This window comes from Phyllobates terribilis, unplaced genomic scaffold (assembly GCF_046119375.1).
Source record: "Phyllobates terribilis strain yellow unplaced genomic scaffold, ASM4611937v1 Scaffold_88__1_contigs__length_6355796, whole genome shotgun sequence".
NCBI lineage: Eukaryota > Metazoa > Chordata > Amphibia > Anura > Dendrobatidae > Phyllobates > Phyllobates terribilis.
In genome coordinates this window covers 3,127,448-3,145,937 of record NW_027362848.1, presented here as the reverse complement: position 1 = coordinate 3,145,937, position 18,490 = coordinate 3,127,448, and the positions used below count along the sequence as shown (strand labels likewise).

General features: G+C 43.4%; 1 protein-coding gene and 1 pseudogene across 1 annotated transcript; both read right to left on the bottom strand.

The window, feature by feature from the left end:
- The window catches only part of LOC141197813 (uncharacterized), a 107,736-nt pseudogene that overhangs the window by 4,098 nt on the left and 85,148 nt on the right, over positions 1 to 18,490 (bottom strand).
- Positions 271 to 16,991, bottom strand: LOC141197812 (gastrula zinc finger protein XlCGF66.1-like). Its single transcript, XM_073662887.1, has 8 exons — positions 16,910 to 16,991; positions 12,061 to 12,210; positions 11,752 to 11,931; positions 11,544 to 11,667; positions 11,363 to 11,460; positions 11,074 to 11,164; positions 450 to 530; positions 271 to 325 (listed from the first exon to the last, which is right to left on the bottom strand). Exons 2-7 carry the CDS (start codon positions 12,136 to 12,138, stop codon positions 526 to 528), a joined length of 576 nt encoding a protein of 191 aa, XP_073518988.1. The 5' UTR covers positions 12,139 to 12,210; positions 16,910 to 16,991; the 3' UTR covers positions 271 to 325; positions 450 to 525.

Genomic DNA, 18,490 nt, shown 5'->3' with positions numbered 1-18,490 from the left:
TGAATGTCTTGATTCTTAAGAAAAAACTTTTGGAGAGGAAAACTATTTCCATATTCTGAACATGAAAATGGATTATTTGCTTTAGGAGCAGTTTGCTTTTTAATGCTTATTTCGTGACTTTGATTTTCCTTAGTGTTTGGTAATGAATCAGAAGACAGGATCTGTTTCAAAGGATCAGATGACAGATCTTTGCTGTGAAGGGATGATGATGATGGTATATCTGGTGTAATGGCATTCACTTCAATTGTATCTTGTGGCATCTCAAGATCATCGGATTTAAAAATTGAAGATGTCAGCTGTTCCTCTGATCTCCTGGTACATTCATCTGCCAAGAATAAAAACAGTTATAATTTTTGAATAAAATATCCTTGAATGTAATATTTGTGAACATTTCTACTTAAACTGTCGGTAACAATTGAAAGTTACGTAGAAAAATTATTATTATTTACCAAGACAATGACAGTTCACAGTCTAATAGAAAACCTCATAGGATGAACCAGTGGAGCGTGGTGTTCAACTGTTTGTTCATTCTGCCTCCCAAATATAGAAAAAAAGCCACCAAAAAATGTTATGTAGGCGAAAATAATACCAATAAAAACTTCTACTCATCCTGCAAAAAAAAAAAAAGTCCCCACTCAAGTCCATTATCTGTCAGTGGAAAAACAGGCTTCCACATTATTAGTGGCTCAAAAGGCTCTTAAAAAGAAACATGGCTTCCATAAACCAATCCAGCAATATCCGCACTCCCAAAAACAAGTTGCCCCCCTTGCTTCTGACCCTTGCAGTGTGCCAAACCACATTTAGCATCCATGAATTTGGCATTACTATAGTGAGAAGAACCCAGTTAATTTATGGTGTGTGCCTCCTGGAGCACAATATGGGCACTATGTGTTGGGTAATAAAATGGCCAATGTGCAATTTTCACTCTCCAAAATCCACTGCGTGCTAATTTCCGGAAAGTGTCTGTGGAGTCAAAATAGTCACTAGTCCTATAGATTAATTCATTGAGGGTTATAATTTATAAAATGGAGTCACTTTATGGGGATTTCTAATGTTCTGGTTTTCTGCCATTTTGTCATATTAGGGCTTCTGCAAATGGTGTATCCCATCTCCTCTGGGATCTTCTCCTGCGATGTCTGTTTCTGTCACCAGGAGCCGCCTTATTCATTCTGCGGGTGGCGTTGGTGATGGAGATGTCGGAACCAGAAGCTCTGGGCACACAGGCCCTGTCCAGTCATTAAGATTAGGGTGCTTGGGACCTGTAGTACCATCCAGTCTGGCAGTATGAGTGTGTGCAATCCAGCTGAAGTCACACTACTAAAGCTCAGAGTATATTGCCAGAAGCTGCCAGATACAGCCTTGTTCTCCTCTGGTTCAGTCCTCTGTACTCAGCACCCAGCTTGTGTGTTTGGTTCCTGATATGGCTTTGGCCCATTTACTGACTATTAGTGATGAGCGAGCACGCTTGTCACTACTCGTTACTTACCCGAGCATCACAGTGCTCGAAATGCTCAGTACTCAGCGAGTATTTTTTTTTCTTAAAATTTCGGGAGCGAGCTCGAGTGCCAGCCTCACATGTTTGGCGCTTTTTAGGCAGCCAATTAACATGTAGGGATTGCCTGCCAGTCACTGTAATGCCGTAGCCAAGTTGGTAGTGACATTACAGTGAATGGCTGGCCGCATAGCATCATCAGGTCTATATAAGACCAGGGACCCTGCCCTCGTCACAGTCTACCCCAGAAATAGGCAGAGTAGGGAGAGCTGCAGCTGAGCGATGCAGAGAATTCTAGCTTCTTTTAGGCAGGGATTCCACACTAGTTGTATTTATTTCATCTGAACCAACAGCCCTTGTAAGGGCTCATTCTGATGTATATTAATACTGCTGTTAGCAGGTTAGGCAGAGTTTGTGGAGAGATAGTGCACTACAGGTTAGGCTTCATTGCATGTTCTTTCTGCTGCTGTAACTCATATCAATAGCCCTAGTTCTCAGGGATAATAATATTCCTTTTTTGCTCTTAATCCTGCTAATTTTTGTGAAAAGCAATATACTACACTATTTTTACTGCTCCGTTTGTTAACAGTATACAGCCACATTTAGTTGATTTGACTAGCATTGCTATGTAGTGCAAGCATTGAAAAAGTCCATCTGTGGTGGTCAGATTTTACTGCGTAATGATCCTGAAATTTTTTGGAATCTGCAAAATATTATACTCCATTTAAAATGTGACAGTTGTGTGTTGAAAACATACATCCTGACTTGGCCGCTAACCAATAGCATATTGCTATTGCAGTAAAACTTGCTCATCTGAAGTGGTCAGATCTTTACTGCATTAATAATCGTGAAATTTTGTTGAAGCTGCCAAATACACTGTGTTCCAAATTGTTATGCAAATAATATTTTCTCAGATTTTCCCAAATTACCTATATGAATTGCAGTCATTGTAATTTTCCAGTCAAATAACTATTAGAGTACAATTGAAAAGGTTTTTGTACAAACTGCCTATGATAACAGTATATTTTTTAAAAAATAAAACACTCAAACTGCACTCAAAATGCATGTTCCAAATTATTATACACAGCAGAGTTTTCAACCTTTTCATTTTAATAAAGAACAAAAAAATGGTCATTTTTTAAATTATAAGCATTAGCAGGTTATTACAAACTGAAATCAAACAGTTTTCAACTCAAAACTTTATTCTAGGTGATGTTACATTTGCACATAGGACCCCTTGTTCGAAAGGAGCTTCTGAACTCTCTCGTCCATTGAATTTGTCAGGTTTTGGATGGTTTCTGCTTTAATTGTTTTGCATGAGGACAGAATACCCTCCCAGAGCTGTTGCTTAGATGTGAACTGCCTCCCGCCATCATAGACACTCCTTTTGATGAAGCTCCAGAGGTTCTCAATGGGGTTGAGGTCAGGGGAGCATGGGTGCCACACCATAAGTTTGTACCCTTTTACGCCCATAGCAGCCAGAGATGCAGATGTGTTATGTGCAGCATGAGACGGGGCATTATCATGCATGATATGATCTCGATGGTCCAGATGGATGGAGTGGAGGATGGCTGGTTGATGGACACCCCATGCAAACACGGCTACGGCGCCAACAAGGAGGAGGTGGAGTAATGTTTTGGGTTGGAATCATGGGGAGAGAGATTGTCGGCCCTTTTAGGATCCCTGAAGGGGTAAAGATGAACTCCATAATGTATGCTGAGTTTCTCAAACAGCACTTCCTGCCATGGTTCAAGAAAAAGAACCGTGTATTCCGCAGCAAGATCATTTTCATGCATGATAATGCCCCGTCTCATGCTGCACAGAACACATCCGCATCTCTGACTGATATGGGCATAAAAGGGGACAAACTTATGGTGTGGCCCCCATGCTCCCCTGACCTCAACCCCATTGAGAACCTCTGGAGCATCATCAAAAGGAGTGTCTATGATGGCGGGAGGCAGTTCACATCTAAGCAACAGCTCTGGGAGGGTATTCTGTCCTCATGCAAAACAATTGAAGCAGAAACCATCCAAAACCTGACAAATTCAATGGACGAGAGAGTTCAGAAGCTCCTTTCGAACAAGGGGTCCTAGGTGCAAATGTAACATCACCTAGAATAAAGTTTGGAGTTGAAAACTGTTTGATTTCAGTTTGTAATAACCTGCTAATGCTTATAATTTCAAAAATGACCATTTTTTTGTTCTTTATTAAAATGAAAAGGTTGAAAACTCTGCTGTGCATAATAATTTGGAACATGCATTTTGAGTGCAGTTTGAGGGTTTTATTTTTTTAAAAATATACTGTTATCATAGGCAGTTTGTACAAAAACTTTTCAATTGTACTCTTAGTTATTTGACTGGAAAATTACAATGACTGCAATTCATATAGGTAATTTGGGAAAATCTGAGAAAATATTATTTGCATAATAATTTGGAACACAGTGTATTATACTGCATTTAAAATGAGCAAGGCACGTAGTAAGGGACGGGGAAGTGGATGTGATGCTGATGGTGCACACAGAAGCTAAGGCTGTGGGCAAGGGGAAACTGTGCCTGCTGAAGTAGCACAACAAACACCCACATCATGTCGATCTAGCGTCCTGTCCCACTTTGTAGGGGGTTGTGGAACAACACTCTTGAAGCCAGACCAGTGTGAAAAGGTTGTTGGGTTGATAGCAGACAATGCTTCCAGTCAGTTTTCAGCACCACCCTGTCTTCCACAGGGTCCAGTCTCAGTAGTCTTGAGTCTGGACCACATAATCCTCACCCTGATCCTCCTTCCTCTCACCATGCCGAGCGCCTGGAGACAAGTGATCTCACACTTAGACACTCCGAAGGGCTGGTTATATTTCCATTTATAATTTCTGTCCTCTTGCCCTGTTCGCTTCAAGCAGGATATGAGGAGATCACACTTAGCGATACCCAAATATTTGTAAGTTAGTAGGAAGACAAGGGTGTGGACGGGGAAGACGAGATGGTGGACGACGAGGTTACTTACCCAATCTGGGAAGGTGACAAGCAGAGCAAAGACAGCAGCGCAGAGAAGGTGGGATCCATAGTACCGCAACAGGCAGGAAGAGGTAGTGACGTGACCATAGAGACAAGGCGGGCAACTGTTCCCCAGAACACCAGCACGAGGGAAGTTGCCAGTCCAAGGGTTAGGTCTTCTGAGTCTGGCGCTTTTTTAAAAACTGTCCAGTTAACCCAAAAAAGGCTATTTGCAACATATACTGTGCCAGCATCAGCAGGGGCAGCACAGCTACCAGCCTGACCACCACCAGCATGCTCAGGCACACGATAGCAAAGCACTCAACTAGTTGGGCCAAACGCCAGGACCAGAAACAGTGTCTGTGGGTGACACCACTGCCTCTTCACCTGTTGTATGTGCTTGCCAATCCCCTGTCCATGATGCAGGCGAAGATGCCTCCCACTCTCCACCTGTCGTAGCAACCACATTCACGTCCTTGTCCCAGCGCAGCGTTCAGTTGTCCCTTGGAACACAAGCGGAAATACGCAGCCACCTGCACACCCACAGGCCACAATACTAAACGGCCACATTTCCAGACTGCTTGCACTGGAAATATTGCATTTTAGGCTTGTGGAGAAGGAAGCTTTCTGCAACCTCATGGCCGCAGCTGTACCTAGGTACTCAGTCCCCAGCAGCCACTATTTCTCCCGATGTACCATCCCTGCCTTACACAAACACTTGTCCCTTAACATTACCCGTGCCCTCACAATGCAGTTACTAGGAAGGTCCACCTAACCACAGACATGTGGACAACTGCTTGTGGCCAGGGATGCAACATTTCCCTGACGGCACACTGGGTGAATATTGTGGAAGCCGGGACCCAGTCGGATCTTGGGACGGAACATGTGCTACTGATGCCGAGGATAGCGGGCCCTGGTTCAATCAGGGTTGCCCCCACCTTGTACAGCAGTTCCTGCACCTCCTTCGCCTCTTCATCCTCCATATCTCTGAAACGTCAATAATATGAAGCTAGAAACTTCGGCACTGCCTTGGCCAAGCAGCAACAGGCTCTGCAGAAGCTAATCTGCTTAGGTGACAAACTGCACACCCCTGCAGAGTTGTTGAAAGCTGTAACAGAGCAGAAAGATCTGTGGCTCTCACCGCTGAACCTACAACCAAGCATGGTCGTGTGTAACAATGGCGGGAACCTGCAAGTGGCTCTGAAGCTTGTCAACCGTGCACATGTACCATGCCTGACCCACGTGCTCAACTTAGTGGTTCAGCGGTTTCTCAAAACCTACCATGATCAGCCTGAGCTGCTTGTGAAAGTACACTGCGTGTGCCCATTTCCGCAAGTCAGCTACAGCTTCCACCACCCTGGCTGTGCTTCAGCAGCCTTTGCAACTTCCAGCTCACTAATTGTTGTACAATGTTACCATGCGTTGGAGCTCAACGTTGCATATGTTAACAAGGCTTTGTGAGCAGCAGTGGCCAGTTGTTGAGTACCAGCTCCAACACGCCCGTCAATATTCTGGTCAGTCTCCGCACATAAGAGCTGATGAGTGGACATAGATGTCTGACATCTGTGCAGTTCTCCAAACCTTTGAGGACTCCACCAAGATAGTGAGCGGTGGTGACGCCATAATCAACGTCACCCTCCCGCTTCTCTGCCTACTGAAACGCTCGCTGCTCACAATCAAAGAGGAGGTTTTGCAGGCGCAGCAAGTTGAGATGGGCAAGAAACTATACAAGGTGATGCTACACAGCCCAGCCTTGTATCATTTTTTCAACGTGGATTGGGTGCTAATGAGGAACACAGGCAGGTTTCCTGCGCTACAGACGGTACAACCTGCACCACCTTCATCCCGTCTGTTCACCGTGGCTGAAGAGGAGGAGGACAAAAGAGGAGTATGAGGAGGAGATGATGGACAATCATCCATCTTGGTGGGGACAGGGAAGTCTTGGCTCTTCGCAGTCTGGCACATATGGCTGATTTTATGTTCCGCTGCCTTTCCCGTGACCCTTGCGTTGTACACATTTTGGGCAACAGTAATTACTGGTTGGTCACCCTTCTAGATCCATGCTACATGGAGAACTTTCTATCTCTCCTTCAAGTGGCAGAGAGGTCTAATAAAATATTGCAGTACCAGAAGGCCCTAGTTGAAGAATATAAAAAATTCCCATCTGACAACTTAGATGGTAGAGGTCACAGTTCATTGGACAACCAATGAGTACAGGGAGACAGACACACAAAGCTATATGCAGTAGAAGCAGGGGAACACTCTCAAAGGTCTGGGACAGTTTTGTCAGACCCTCCCAGTGCCCAGTCCCTGATACACGGGGTAGTCTGACAAGGAGGGAAAAGTTTTAGAAGATACTGAAGGAGTATCTTGCTGACTGTACCACCGTCCTTCGTGATTCCTCTGTGCCTTACAACTATCAGGTATCCAAGTTAGACACGTGGCATGAACTGTCTCACTACGGCTTGGAGGTCCTGGCCTGCCCTGCCTCTAGCGTTTTGTCAGAGCGGGTTTTTAGTGCGCCGGGGGTATTATAACTGATAGGTGCGCCCACTTGTCAACTAAAAATGCTGACAGGCTGACTAATATCAAAATAAACAAGGCCTGGATTGGCCCAGACTTCTCAACACCACCGGATGACAGCAACAGAACACAAACTCAAATCCATTTTTTTTCTGGTCTATTCCCATGCAAATCTTCACACCCAGATAGGTGTGAAGATTTCTTCTTTTTATGTTGTCCTATTCCTTCTTCTCATCCTACACCACCATATCAACAGGGTGATCATCATGCAACACCCCCATTAATTATTTTAAAGGTATTTAGGACGCCCGCATGAATAATTTTTAGAGACCTACTTCTAACATTCTTTACAATATACATATATACTCCTGCTGGAAATGAGTGTTCATTGTCGTTGCATACACTGTCTATAACTTGATTGCATTCTTCAAAAAACTCATTGATAGATGTGTTTTTTAATGTAATCCACACTCAGAAATTCAACAAAGCAGGCAGGGTTGCTTGCGTTCCTTCACAGTTTGGTGCTGCCATATCCCAAAAAAATACTCTTTGGGGGGCGGGTTAAAATCTATTTTATATTCTGCAATATTACCTCTCTTATTTGCAATTTGTGTACGAGTGAGCTATAGCACTAGGGATAGCGTATTACAGGTTATCTAGTTAGGGATTATAGCCTTATACTCCGTGCTGCTGCAAGCAAAAAAGAAAAAAAAAATCTATGCTATTCCTTATTAATACCACAGTTAGCTACATTTAGTATAGGGATAGGTGCTAGGTGGTAGCATCTGCTGGAAATGACTGTTCATTCTGGTCACACACATCTTTCCACAGTTCATAACTTAATTGATTTCTTCCATTCACTCATTGACCAATTCAAAATTTTTACGGTGATCTGTACTCAGAAATTCATCAAAGTTCACAGAAATTTATCATATGTCCTGCTGAAAGACGCATGACCTAGGATGCCAATCCAACTTTCTGACACTGGGCACTACATTGCTACCCAAAATCCTTTGGGAATATTCAGATTTCATGATGCCTTACACACAGTCAAGGCATTCAGTGCCAGAGGAAGCAAAACAACCCCTAAATATCTTTGACCCTCCACTATAATTGACTGTAAGTTCTGTGTTCTTTTATTTTTAGGCCTCATTCCATTTACAGTAAACAGCTGAATGATGTGTTTTACCAAAAAGCTCTATCTTGGTCTCATCTGTCCACAAGATGCCTACTGGCCCTGTAAAAATAGTGGAGGCCACTTGCTGGCGACCTGGAATTCAGAGATGATTCCAGGGGTCTTCCCCATGCTGTTCCCATGCCATTTCAGCACTGTTTCCATAGATCTGAACAATTTTTAGACTCCCTCCAGCCCTACGGAGGATATGGGGGGGGGGGGGTTGGGGAAGGAACCGCCGGAAAATTGCTCGAGTAACAAGTAACCAAGCATCACTACTGACTACTTTTTTGTCTTCCGATTTTGTATTTTCTCTGCCCTCCTGGTTCTGACCCAGCCAAATGACTATTTTTCATCTCTCACTCCACAGAACAACAGGTCACACCAAGGCCCAAGCCTAGGTGTCTCTGTGTAAGTTCAGATTCATGTAGATGGGTTAAAGAAGTTAAAGGCTGATGGGAAAAACTGTGACTATAGACAATAACACATCACATTTTCTACTGAAAAGATTAGGCTGAACAGTCTTGGGCTGTGTGCCCACGATGCGTTTTTTAAGCATTTCCGCAGCGGCAAAACAGCTGCAGAAACGCTTAAAAAACGCATGGTAGAAGGCCTGCCATGTTCCCCAATGATAATCCGCATGTGCTGTACACATGCTGCAGAAATTTCCGCTGCGGGTTATCATTGCGGAAAAAAACGCAGCACTACCAATTATTTTGTGGAAGCGCTGCATCTGTACATGCGGAATCCAAGTGTTTCAATGTGCGGATGGTACCCGGGTGTGGAGGAGAGGAGACTCTCATCCAGACCCGGGTACCATAGAACCTGTGAAAAAAAGAAAAAAAGAAAAAATAAATATTATACTTACCTTCTGACGTCTCCCGGTCTCCTTGTCTTCGCTTGCCGCCAGATCGCGGTGGACTGAAGGACCTGCGCTGACGTCATTTAGTCATGTGACGGCAGGTCCTTCAGTGTAGTGTACCGCAAGCAGCCGGCAAGCCAGGACAGAACGAAGCAAGACTCCAGGGGCCATCAGAAGGTAAGTATAGATTTATTTTTTTATTTTTTGACATTCTTTGGGGTCATTTGCATGGATTTATATAGTGTGACCAAGTTGTCAAGCACTTTCCAAGTGATGCTAAAATCGGTTGGAAAGCGCTTGTCAACACGCATGCAGAAATGCATGTGAATAACGCTTCACATCCGCATGTCCCTGGCAGGAAAAACGCATGTACAATCCGCAATGCGTTTTTTCTGCCAGGGAGATGCAGAAATGCTCAGGAAAAAATCCGGAGCATTTCTGCATCGTGGGCACCTAGCCTTAATCAGTAAAAAAAAAATGAGAAGAGTAACTAGTGGAGAAACCTCCCTGGAGTAAATAGATTACCAGCAGCCACAAACTCTAGATTATAGTAAAATCCAATATTTTCTGTCAGATGAGTTTCAAGAAGAAATATTACACATTCAAAGAAAACTTTTTATAATACTGCAGAGCTGAGGTGTCTTAAATTTGAGTATCTGGCATTTGGAAGAGGAAATGGAGACCTTTTTTTAAAGAGACCAAGGAGTTACTGAGTAACATAAGTGAGGCCGGCCGATCCCACCACAAATCATATGAAATGAAAATCTGTAAACCAATAGACATAGGATAAAAAAAATGTTACATCCCCAACAACAACATATGTATGAGGGGGGGAGCTCCAACACTAAAATGGAGTTGCACTCATTTAGTTTGGACCATTGGAGCTACTATGAGTCCTGACCAGGAGAGTAGAGAAAGTATTAGAGCCCCCATTTCAGGAGAGATTGTGCAGTAATCTGAATTTCTTAGGATTGAGAACATAATGGAATTTATGACGTTGAGCGAATCCATGAAACCAGGGCTCGAGCCAACACATCTCCTGCAGGCGTGAATAAATGTATATTTTTGCCATCACCTAGGCACAGCTTAGAGATATATCATGGCACAGGTGTAATGTTTTCTGTATAGTTTATCGCGATCCTGTTTGAAGTTAGTTGGTTTTAAAACAAATTGAAAAGTCAGGATAAAGGGAAACTCTGCTGTTATTGTACAGAAATTCACACTTGCCCTTCACTGCACATTTAATGCTGTCGGTCATAAAGTGAAGTTTGGTCAGAAAGACTGGACCAGGTCTTGTAGGGACCATATGAGCACATTCAGCAGCACAGAAGGGAGAGAAGGTAGATTCATCCAATAAGATATCATGGTTCTAGGAAGCCAAAAGCATCATTACCCTCCGCTTTCTTTTACAGGCTCATCATAATATTTTTCTTCAAGTGATTTTCTAACTTCTCAGCACATTCTACATAATGTGACAAAGTCACTGGTAAAGTACTGGAGGAGAGATGTGTAGCACTGAGATTGTTAGCTCCAGTAATTAAACATAGGAAAAAGGTTCCAGCACACGAGGGGGTAAATCAGCCATCTTTAGTGCTAGAATGATTGAACAACTGTAGAGAGGGAGGAGGTCATAGGATAAAATTCACAGCCTTTAGAGTATTTGTGGGGTGGGCCTGGAGGTAACAGTCGCACTTTAAATAGAAACTGTTCCTCTGTCTGCCTCTTTAAGAAGCTAAGTGAGTCGATCACAATACGCTGACATTTGGCTTTGTAGTTTACAGATCTGGGCAGGTAAGGGTCAAAGTCTCCTAATCACAGTGCGTAGGTGGATCCTCCAGGTTGTAAGTTCTATAGAAAAGGGCTTTTAATGCCCAAAGTCATTTGGACAGTTTTGGGTGTTAAAATATGTTGTGGTCTAGAGGGAAATGGTGATCACACGATTGTGATATGTCCGGACTACATCACACATAAAGCAGCCACAGCCGGTGACTGAGAAGAATCTGTGACTTCTCAGCATTTAGTGGTTACTACTCACCTGGGTAGTCATATGTAGGTATCTCCTCTTTACACCGCTCATCACCCATCACATATGTCTCTGTAGTATTAATATGGGTCAGATCTTCAACCTGAAACAAATATTGTAAAAGTCACAGACAGATGGAGAGGTCACATCTATGATCAGCTCTAATCCTGTCATCTCCACCGTTCTCATTACACAAGTATAAAACATATAATACTGGTGGATAAAACAAGACTGAACACAAGATCTTCACAGCCGTCTACACATCATAGAGGAGATCTCATGACACCTTCTCTTCATCTACCTGATGATCCTGAGGAACATTGGGATCTTCTTGTTTACAGTCCTGTGGAAGAAGAGGATGGGGACATCTCTCTGGTGTTGTCTTCTTACTGGATAGATCTGGAAGAAACACATACAGGGACTGAATTCATTCTTTACATACAGATAATTATAGGCCGCGTGTATTTAGTCCTGTCTATTACCTGGTGATGTGAGGGACTGGGGAACCTCCATCATGACGTTCTTGTACAAATCTTTGTGTCCTTCTAAATACTCCCACTCCTCCATAGAGAAATAGACGGCGACATCCTGACACCTCATAGGAACCTGACACATACAATGATACCATCATTCCCCCCAATCCCTTCATAGCGTTACTGTATAATGTCCCAGCATTCCCAGCAGTGTCACCTCTCCAGTCAGCAGCTCAATCACGTTGTAGGTGAGTTCTAGGATCTTCTGGTCATTGATGTCCTCATGTATCAGGGGGTGAGATGAAGGCCCTGTGATTGGGCTCAGGGGTCTTCCCCATCCCTCAGACACAGGGTCCTGACAGCGCTCACTAGAGGTCTTCTTCACTACTGTGTAATCCTGGTTATGGAGAGACACATTAATAAATCTCCCTCCAGACATTTCCAGAGTCCTCACCTCTCCAGTTCTGTCCATCTGTTATTCCCATAGATAAGAATGATGTAATGTGACGTCATCAGAATCTCTCACCTCTCCAGTAAGCCGGAAGAGGATCTCGAGGGTGAGGTGTAATATCCTCTCCGCCATCTTGTCTCTGTCCATATCCATATTTGATGGGTAAATAAGGAAAATTCTCTTATATACGAGATCTTCACTGAGAGGATCTGATATTGTAGACACCTGAATGAGAAGAAGATGAGCCGATGTAACATTATAAAAATCCTATGTAATAATACAATTACTGGAGACAATAAGGGGAAATATAGCAGGTGATAGAAGGTGTAGATGTTGTATTCTCTAGTCTTATATGGACTGGAACATAAGTTGAATGGCTGACTAAGACATCTCCTCCATGCTCCCAATCACTGGCTGTGTTACTCACTGCGTCAGCAGCTGATTGGCTGTATGAATCACAAGTTCGTTGGGGCTGACCAAGAAATACAGAGATTGGCGGGGACCCTAACAGCAATGATATTTTTATTATCTTACAACATTCAGTTATTTTCATTGACTTCTACTAATAAAACCTATATATTTTAGGCCACAGCCAACAAGCAGTTTCTTCCTTGGAGTCGGCAGCTGAATACGTTTCTCATGGACTCATCTTTCTTATTGCTAATTCTTGTCGCATTTACTGACACTGGAATTATATTATACTGTGTGTGGGGGGGTGGCGGTACTGTGGGAACATTACACTGTATGGGGGCATCATATATACTGCATAAGGGCAAACAAAAAAACGAAGAAAGATGATCTAGCGTCCGTATTGTAAAACTACAATAATCCTTATTAGTATCAATAATCAATCACAGGGCATGGAAGTGAACAGAGCACAGTGCAAATGGCTATGCATAAAGACGCGCAGCAGGGAAGATACATAGTAAGAGCAATAAGTTAAAGAGTATAATTTATATATATGTGTACACCCCCTACATATCCAGGAATCAATAAATATAAGAATGAACAAGTATAAATCTGTCTTGGTATGATATGTCACTCTTAAGGGTAGTGTGGAACCACTTCAGTATGTGCAAGGCTATATGTACCCACATACAGCCCAATCATTATAGGGTAAATTGATTGTAAGGCAAATTGATACTGCAATTTACCCTATAATGATTGGCCAGTATGTGTTTTGTTAGAAATTTGCTTGCTGTGTTTTGTTAGTGATTTGTTTGCTCATCAGTTCAACCTCAGGTATGACCTTGGGCCATTGTTCTCTCCGTCACCACAGGTAGTCTCACATGCAAACCCAGGGGATGGGTTCCACCTGAGAAAATGAATCTCCACTAAGGCTGCGTTCACACATTGCGTATTTTCGCGCGCTTTTTCAAAATACGCAATGTGCCTTGTGTCTGCCAGCAAAGTGAATGGGAAATTCACTTTGACGTTCAGACACTGTGATTTTACGCAGCGCGAAAGCGCAGCTGCGTAAAGAATTGACATGTCAATTCTTTACGCAGCAGCGTCCCGCGCTTTCTCCTATTGTGCCCATTATAAGAGATGGAATTATGCAGCGGTGTTCACACACTGCGTAATTCCAGCACTTTTTTATGGAGGCGCAGGAGAAACTATGGATACACAAAAAGAAAAAGTGGGCACTGCTGGGGAATAATAATCACAAATAGAAAGGGGTGCTACAGTAACCTGATGTAAAGACACAAAATTATTCGGAAGAAAAAGACTCAGGATATATAACCATGCACACCCAATGTTGGAAAAGTGAAAAAAATCTTTATTACATGATTACATTTAGACAACAAAAGAAAAATTTTTTAAAAGCATTTAAAACAGACAAAAACATGTGCAATCTTCATATGGGGGAATTCATGATAATATGCATAAAAATAGCAATAAACCCCACTATGTTATGTGCCACAGGTATATTTTACATCACTTATATAACATTCGATTAATGTAGACCAACTAAGCAACCCTGGTATAAATAGCACAGCATAACCAGTCAAAATATGTGTTTATGACAAAGCAAACCCCCCTAAATAATATAAGTGAATCAAGGAATGAGTAGGAGAGATGGTCTATTGGCAATGGGGGCCCATATTTTAGAGGTATTGGCCAGATTGTGTCACCAAAGTCATATATGACGTGGCACAGTTGATCCACATATAAATAACAAGCCAGGCATTCCTGAGTGGTCAAGTCAAGAAAATAAGTAAATAAAAAATATATGGAAGAATAATTACCTGCTGGCACCAGAGACCCTACGCGTTACGCTGCTCAGACGCAGCTTCGTCAGGGGTATGAAACTATGGATACTCACCTATCCGATGGATGTGAGAGGCGTCCAGTCCGGTCCCGCGCTTCCAGCATCGGCCGGTGAAGCGATCAGCTGTTAGCTAACCAGCTTGTAACCAGCTTCTGGTCAGTTGATTTACAAGCCGGTCACGTGGCAATCAGCTGATCGCTTCACGGCAGATGCTGGAAACCGCGGGACCGGACCGGACGCCTCTCCCATCCATCGGATAGGTGAGTATCCATACTTTTTTCTTTTGAAGCAGTGTATGTACTGCAGCCAGAAGCTGTCTGTACATACACTGCTAGGGGGACACTCACACACACGACACATAGACACATACATTACACATGACACACAGACACATACATTACACATGACACACAGACACATAGACACATACATTACACATGACACACTTCATTTCACACTGCGTTTTTTGCTGCGCTTTTTTACGCAGTGTGTGAATGGAGGTGCTTTTTTTACCTGCGTAAAAAAACGCAGGTAAAAAAAGCAGGAAAATACGCAGCGTAAAAAAACGCAGGGAAATACGCAATGTGTGAACGCAGCCTAAGGCACAATTAGCTGGGGGAGGGAGGGGTGAGGTCTTCTGCGGATTCAGGGGGCTGAACCCTGTGCAGGAGAAAGGGGAGATTCATTGCAAGTCGGACTGAGAGCTGGGTGGTATCACGGGCTGCAGTCGTGATATCCATCATCCGAAGGAGGATATGCTGTGACTGCCAATATACCGGCGGGAGATACAAAAAGCTGTGGGCCAACCAAAAGTTGGGGGACAGTGGGTATCACCTGGTACAGGGCAGTGGAACTACTGATCCCAGGTTGGAAACTCGAGGACTAAGAGAATTGCCTGTTGGACATTTTCCTGGAATTGCTGTTCACCGTGGCCGGAAGGAATAAAGCTAATTGCATCGATAACCTGTCTAGGTGATTATTAAAATCCACAACCGCACATCTTTACAGATACTAATAAAGAATATTGTAGTTTTACAATACGGCCTCTAGATCGTCTTTCTTCGGTTTTTTGTTTGTTATGTTTATGGCGACTGGCCATGATATTTAGTCCTAATAAATGGTAGGAGTCTATTATTGTGATTGATTATGATATATATTGCTCTCCCTACTATTGTTCCTATGAATTTCATCTATTATACTGCATAAGGGGCATAATGGGGGCATTACACTGTGTGGTGGAATCATACATCCTGCATAAGGGGCATAATGGGGGCATTACACTGTGTGGGGGCATCATACATCCTGCATTAGGGGCATAATGGGGGCATTACACTGTGTGGGGGCATCATACATCCTGCATAAGGGGTATAATGGGGGCATTACACTGTGTGGGGGCATCATACATCCTGCATAAGGGGCATAATGGGGGCATTACACTGTGTGGGGGCATCATACATCCTGCATAAGGGGTATAATGGGGGCATTACACTGTGGGGGCATCATACATCCTGCATAAGGGGCATAATGGGGACATTACACTGTGGGGGGCATCATACATCCGGCATAAGGGGTATAATGGGGGCATTACACTGTGTGGGAGCATCATACATACGGCATAAGGGGCATAATGGGGGCATCATACATCCTGCATAAGGGAGCATAATGGGGGCATTACACTGTGTGGGGGCATCATACATCCTGCATAAGGGGCATAATGGGAGCATTACACTGCGGGGGGCATCATACATCCTGCATAAGGGGCATAATGGGGGCATTACACTGTGTGGGGGCATCATACATCCTGCATAAGGGGCATAATGGGGGCATTACACTGTGTGGGGGCATCATACATACTGCATAAGGGGCATAATGGGGGCATTACACTGTGTGGGGGCATCATACATCCTGCATAAGGGGCATAATGGGGGCATTACACTGTGTGGAGTCATCATACATACTGCATAAGGGGTATAATGGGGGCATTACACTGTGTGGGGGCATCATACATCCTGCATAAGGAGCATAATGGGGGCATTACACTGTGGGGGGCATCATACATCCTGCATAAGGGGCATAATGGGGGCATTACACTGTGTGGGGGCATCATACATCCTGCATAAGGGGCATAATGGGGCATTACACTGTGGGGGGCATCATACATCCTGCATAAGGGGCATAATGGGGGCATTACACTGTGTGGGGGCATCATACATCCTGCATAAGGGGCATAATGGGGGCATTACACTGTGTGGGGGGCATCATACATCCTGCATAAGGGGCATAATGGGGGCATTACACTGTGGGGGCACCATACATCCTGCATAAGGGGCATAATGGGGGCATTACACTGTGGGGGCATCATACATCCTGCATAAGGGGCATAATGGGGGCATTACACTGTGGGGTCATCATACATCCTGCATAAGGGGTATAATGGGGGCATTACACTGTGGGGCCAGTAAAGGGGTCCTGTACTATGAGAACAATACGTTTCCTCCCTTCCTGTCTCCATAGTTGGGTTGTATGTATCTATTACAGGAAACAGAACAAAATCCTTATGATTCTTATAAAGGGGCAACACAAGACCCCAAAAGAGTCTCCGTGCTGAAGGGGTTAATGCCCCCTGCGCCCAGTAATGGGGTCTCCACATACCTCCACCTGCAGAGCCGCCACCACATATATGGCTGCTCTGTGCGCACAGGAGCTGTGATGAGGTCACAGGAGGGGAGGAGTCAGGGGTCACATGATCAGGGGCCTCAGTGGATGCAGGACTCTGCTGTGCTGGTTGTCATGGTGCTGGATGAGCTGAAGTTTATGTGTGGGGTCAGGAGGGGTTTACAGTGTGGATGTAGCAGAGCCGCGTGTGTACGAGGTGTACGGAGCAGAGCCGCGTGTGTACGAGGTGTACGGAGCAGAGCCGCGTGTGTACGATGCGTACGGAGCAGAGCCGCGTGTGTACGAGGTGTACGGAGCGGAGCCGCGTGTGTACGAGGTGTACGGAGCAGAGCCGTGTGTGTACGAGGTGTACGGAGCAGAGCCGCGCGTGTACGAGGCGTACGGAGCAGAGCCGCGCGTGTATGAGGCGTACGGAGCAGAGCCGTGTGTGTACGAGGCGTGCGGAGCCGCGTGTCACTATGTCACTAATCTTTATAAATAAACATACAGTACAGAATCTATACATACTGACCCTATACACATACAGTACAGAATCTATACATACTGACCCTATACACATACAGTACAGAATATATACATAGTGACCCTATATACATACAGTACACAATATATACATACTGACCCTATATACATACAGTACAGAATACATACATACTGACCCTATATACATACAGTACAGAATATATACATACTGACCCTATACACATACAGTACAGAATATATACAGTACATACTGATCCTATGTATATACAGTACAGAATATATACATAGTGACCCTATATACATACAGTACAGAATACATACATACTGACCCTATATACATACAGTACAGAATATATACAGTACATACTGATCCTATATATATACAGTACAGAATATATACATAGTGACCCTATATACATACAGTACAGAATATATACATACTGACCCTATACACATACAGTGCAGAATATATACATAGTGACCCTATACACATACAGTACAGAATATATACAGTACATACTGATCCTATATATATAGTACAGAATATATACATAGTGACCCTATATACATACAGTACAGAATATATACATACTGACCCTATATACATACAGTACAGAATATATACATACTGACCCTATACACATACAGTACAGAATATATACATACTGACCCTATACACATACAGTACAGAATATATACATACTGACCCTATATACATACAGTACAGAATATATACATACTGACCCTATACACATACAGTACAGAATATATACAGTACATACTGATCCTATATATATAGTACAGAATATATACATAGTGACCCTATATACATACAGTACAGAATATATACATACTGACCCTATACACATACAGTACAGAATCTATACATACTGACCCTATACATATACAGTACACAATATATACATACTGACCCTATATACATACAGTACAGAATACATACTGACCCTATATACATACAGTACAGAATATATACATACTGACCCTATACACATACAGTACAGAATATATACATACTGACCCTATACACATACAGTACATAATATATACAGTACA

Coding starts and splice junctions, on each gene's coding strand:
- LOC141197812 (XM_073662887.1), bottom strand. CDS start 12,138: ATGGATATGGACAGAGACAAGATGGCGGAGAGGATATTACACCTCACC. Junction 11,668..11,751: donor TTGAGCTGCTGACTGGAGAG/GTGACACTGCTG, acceptor TGTATGTGTCAG/GTTCCTATGAGGTGTCAGGA. Junction 11,165..11,362: donor ATGTTCCTCAGGATCATCAG/GTAGATGAAGAG, acceptor TATTTGTTTCAG/GTTGAAGATCTGACCCATAT.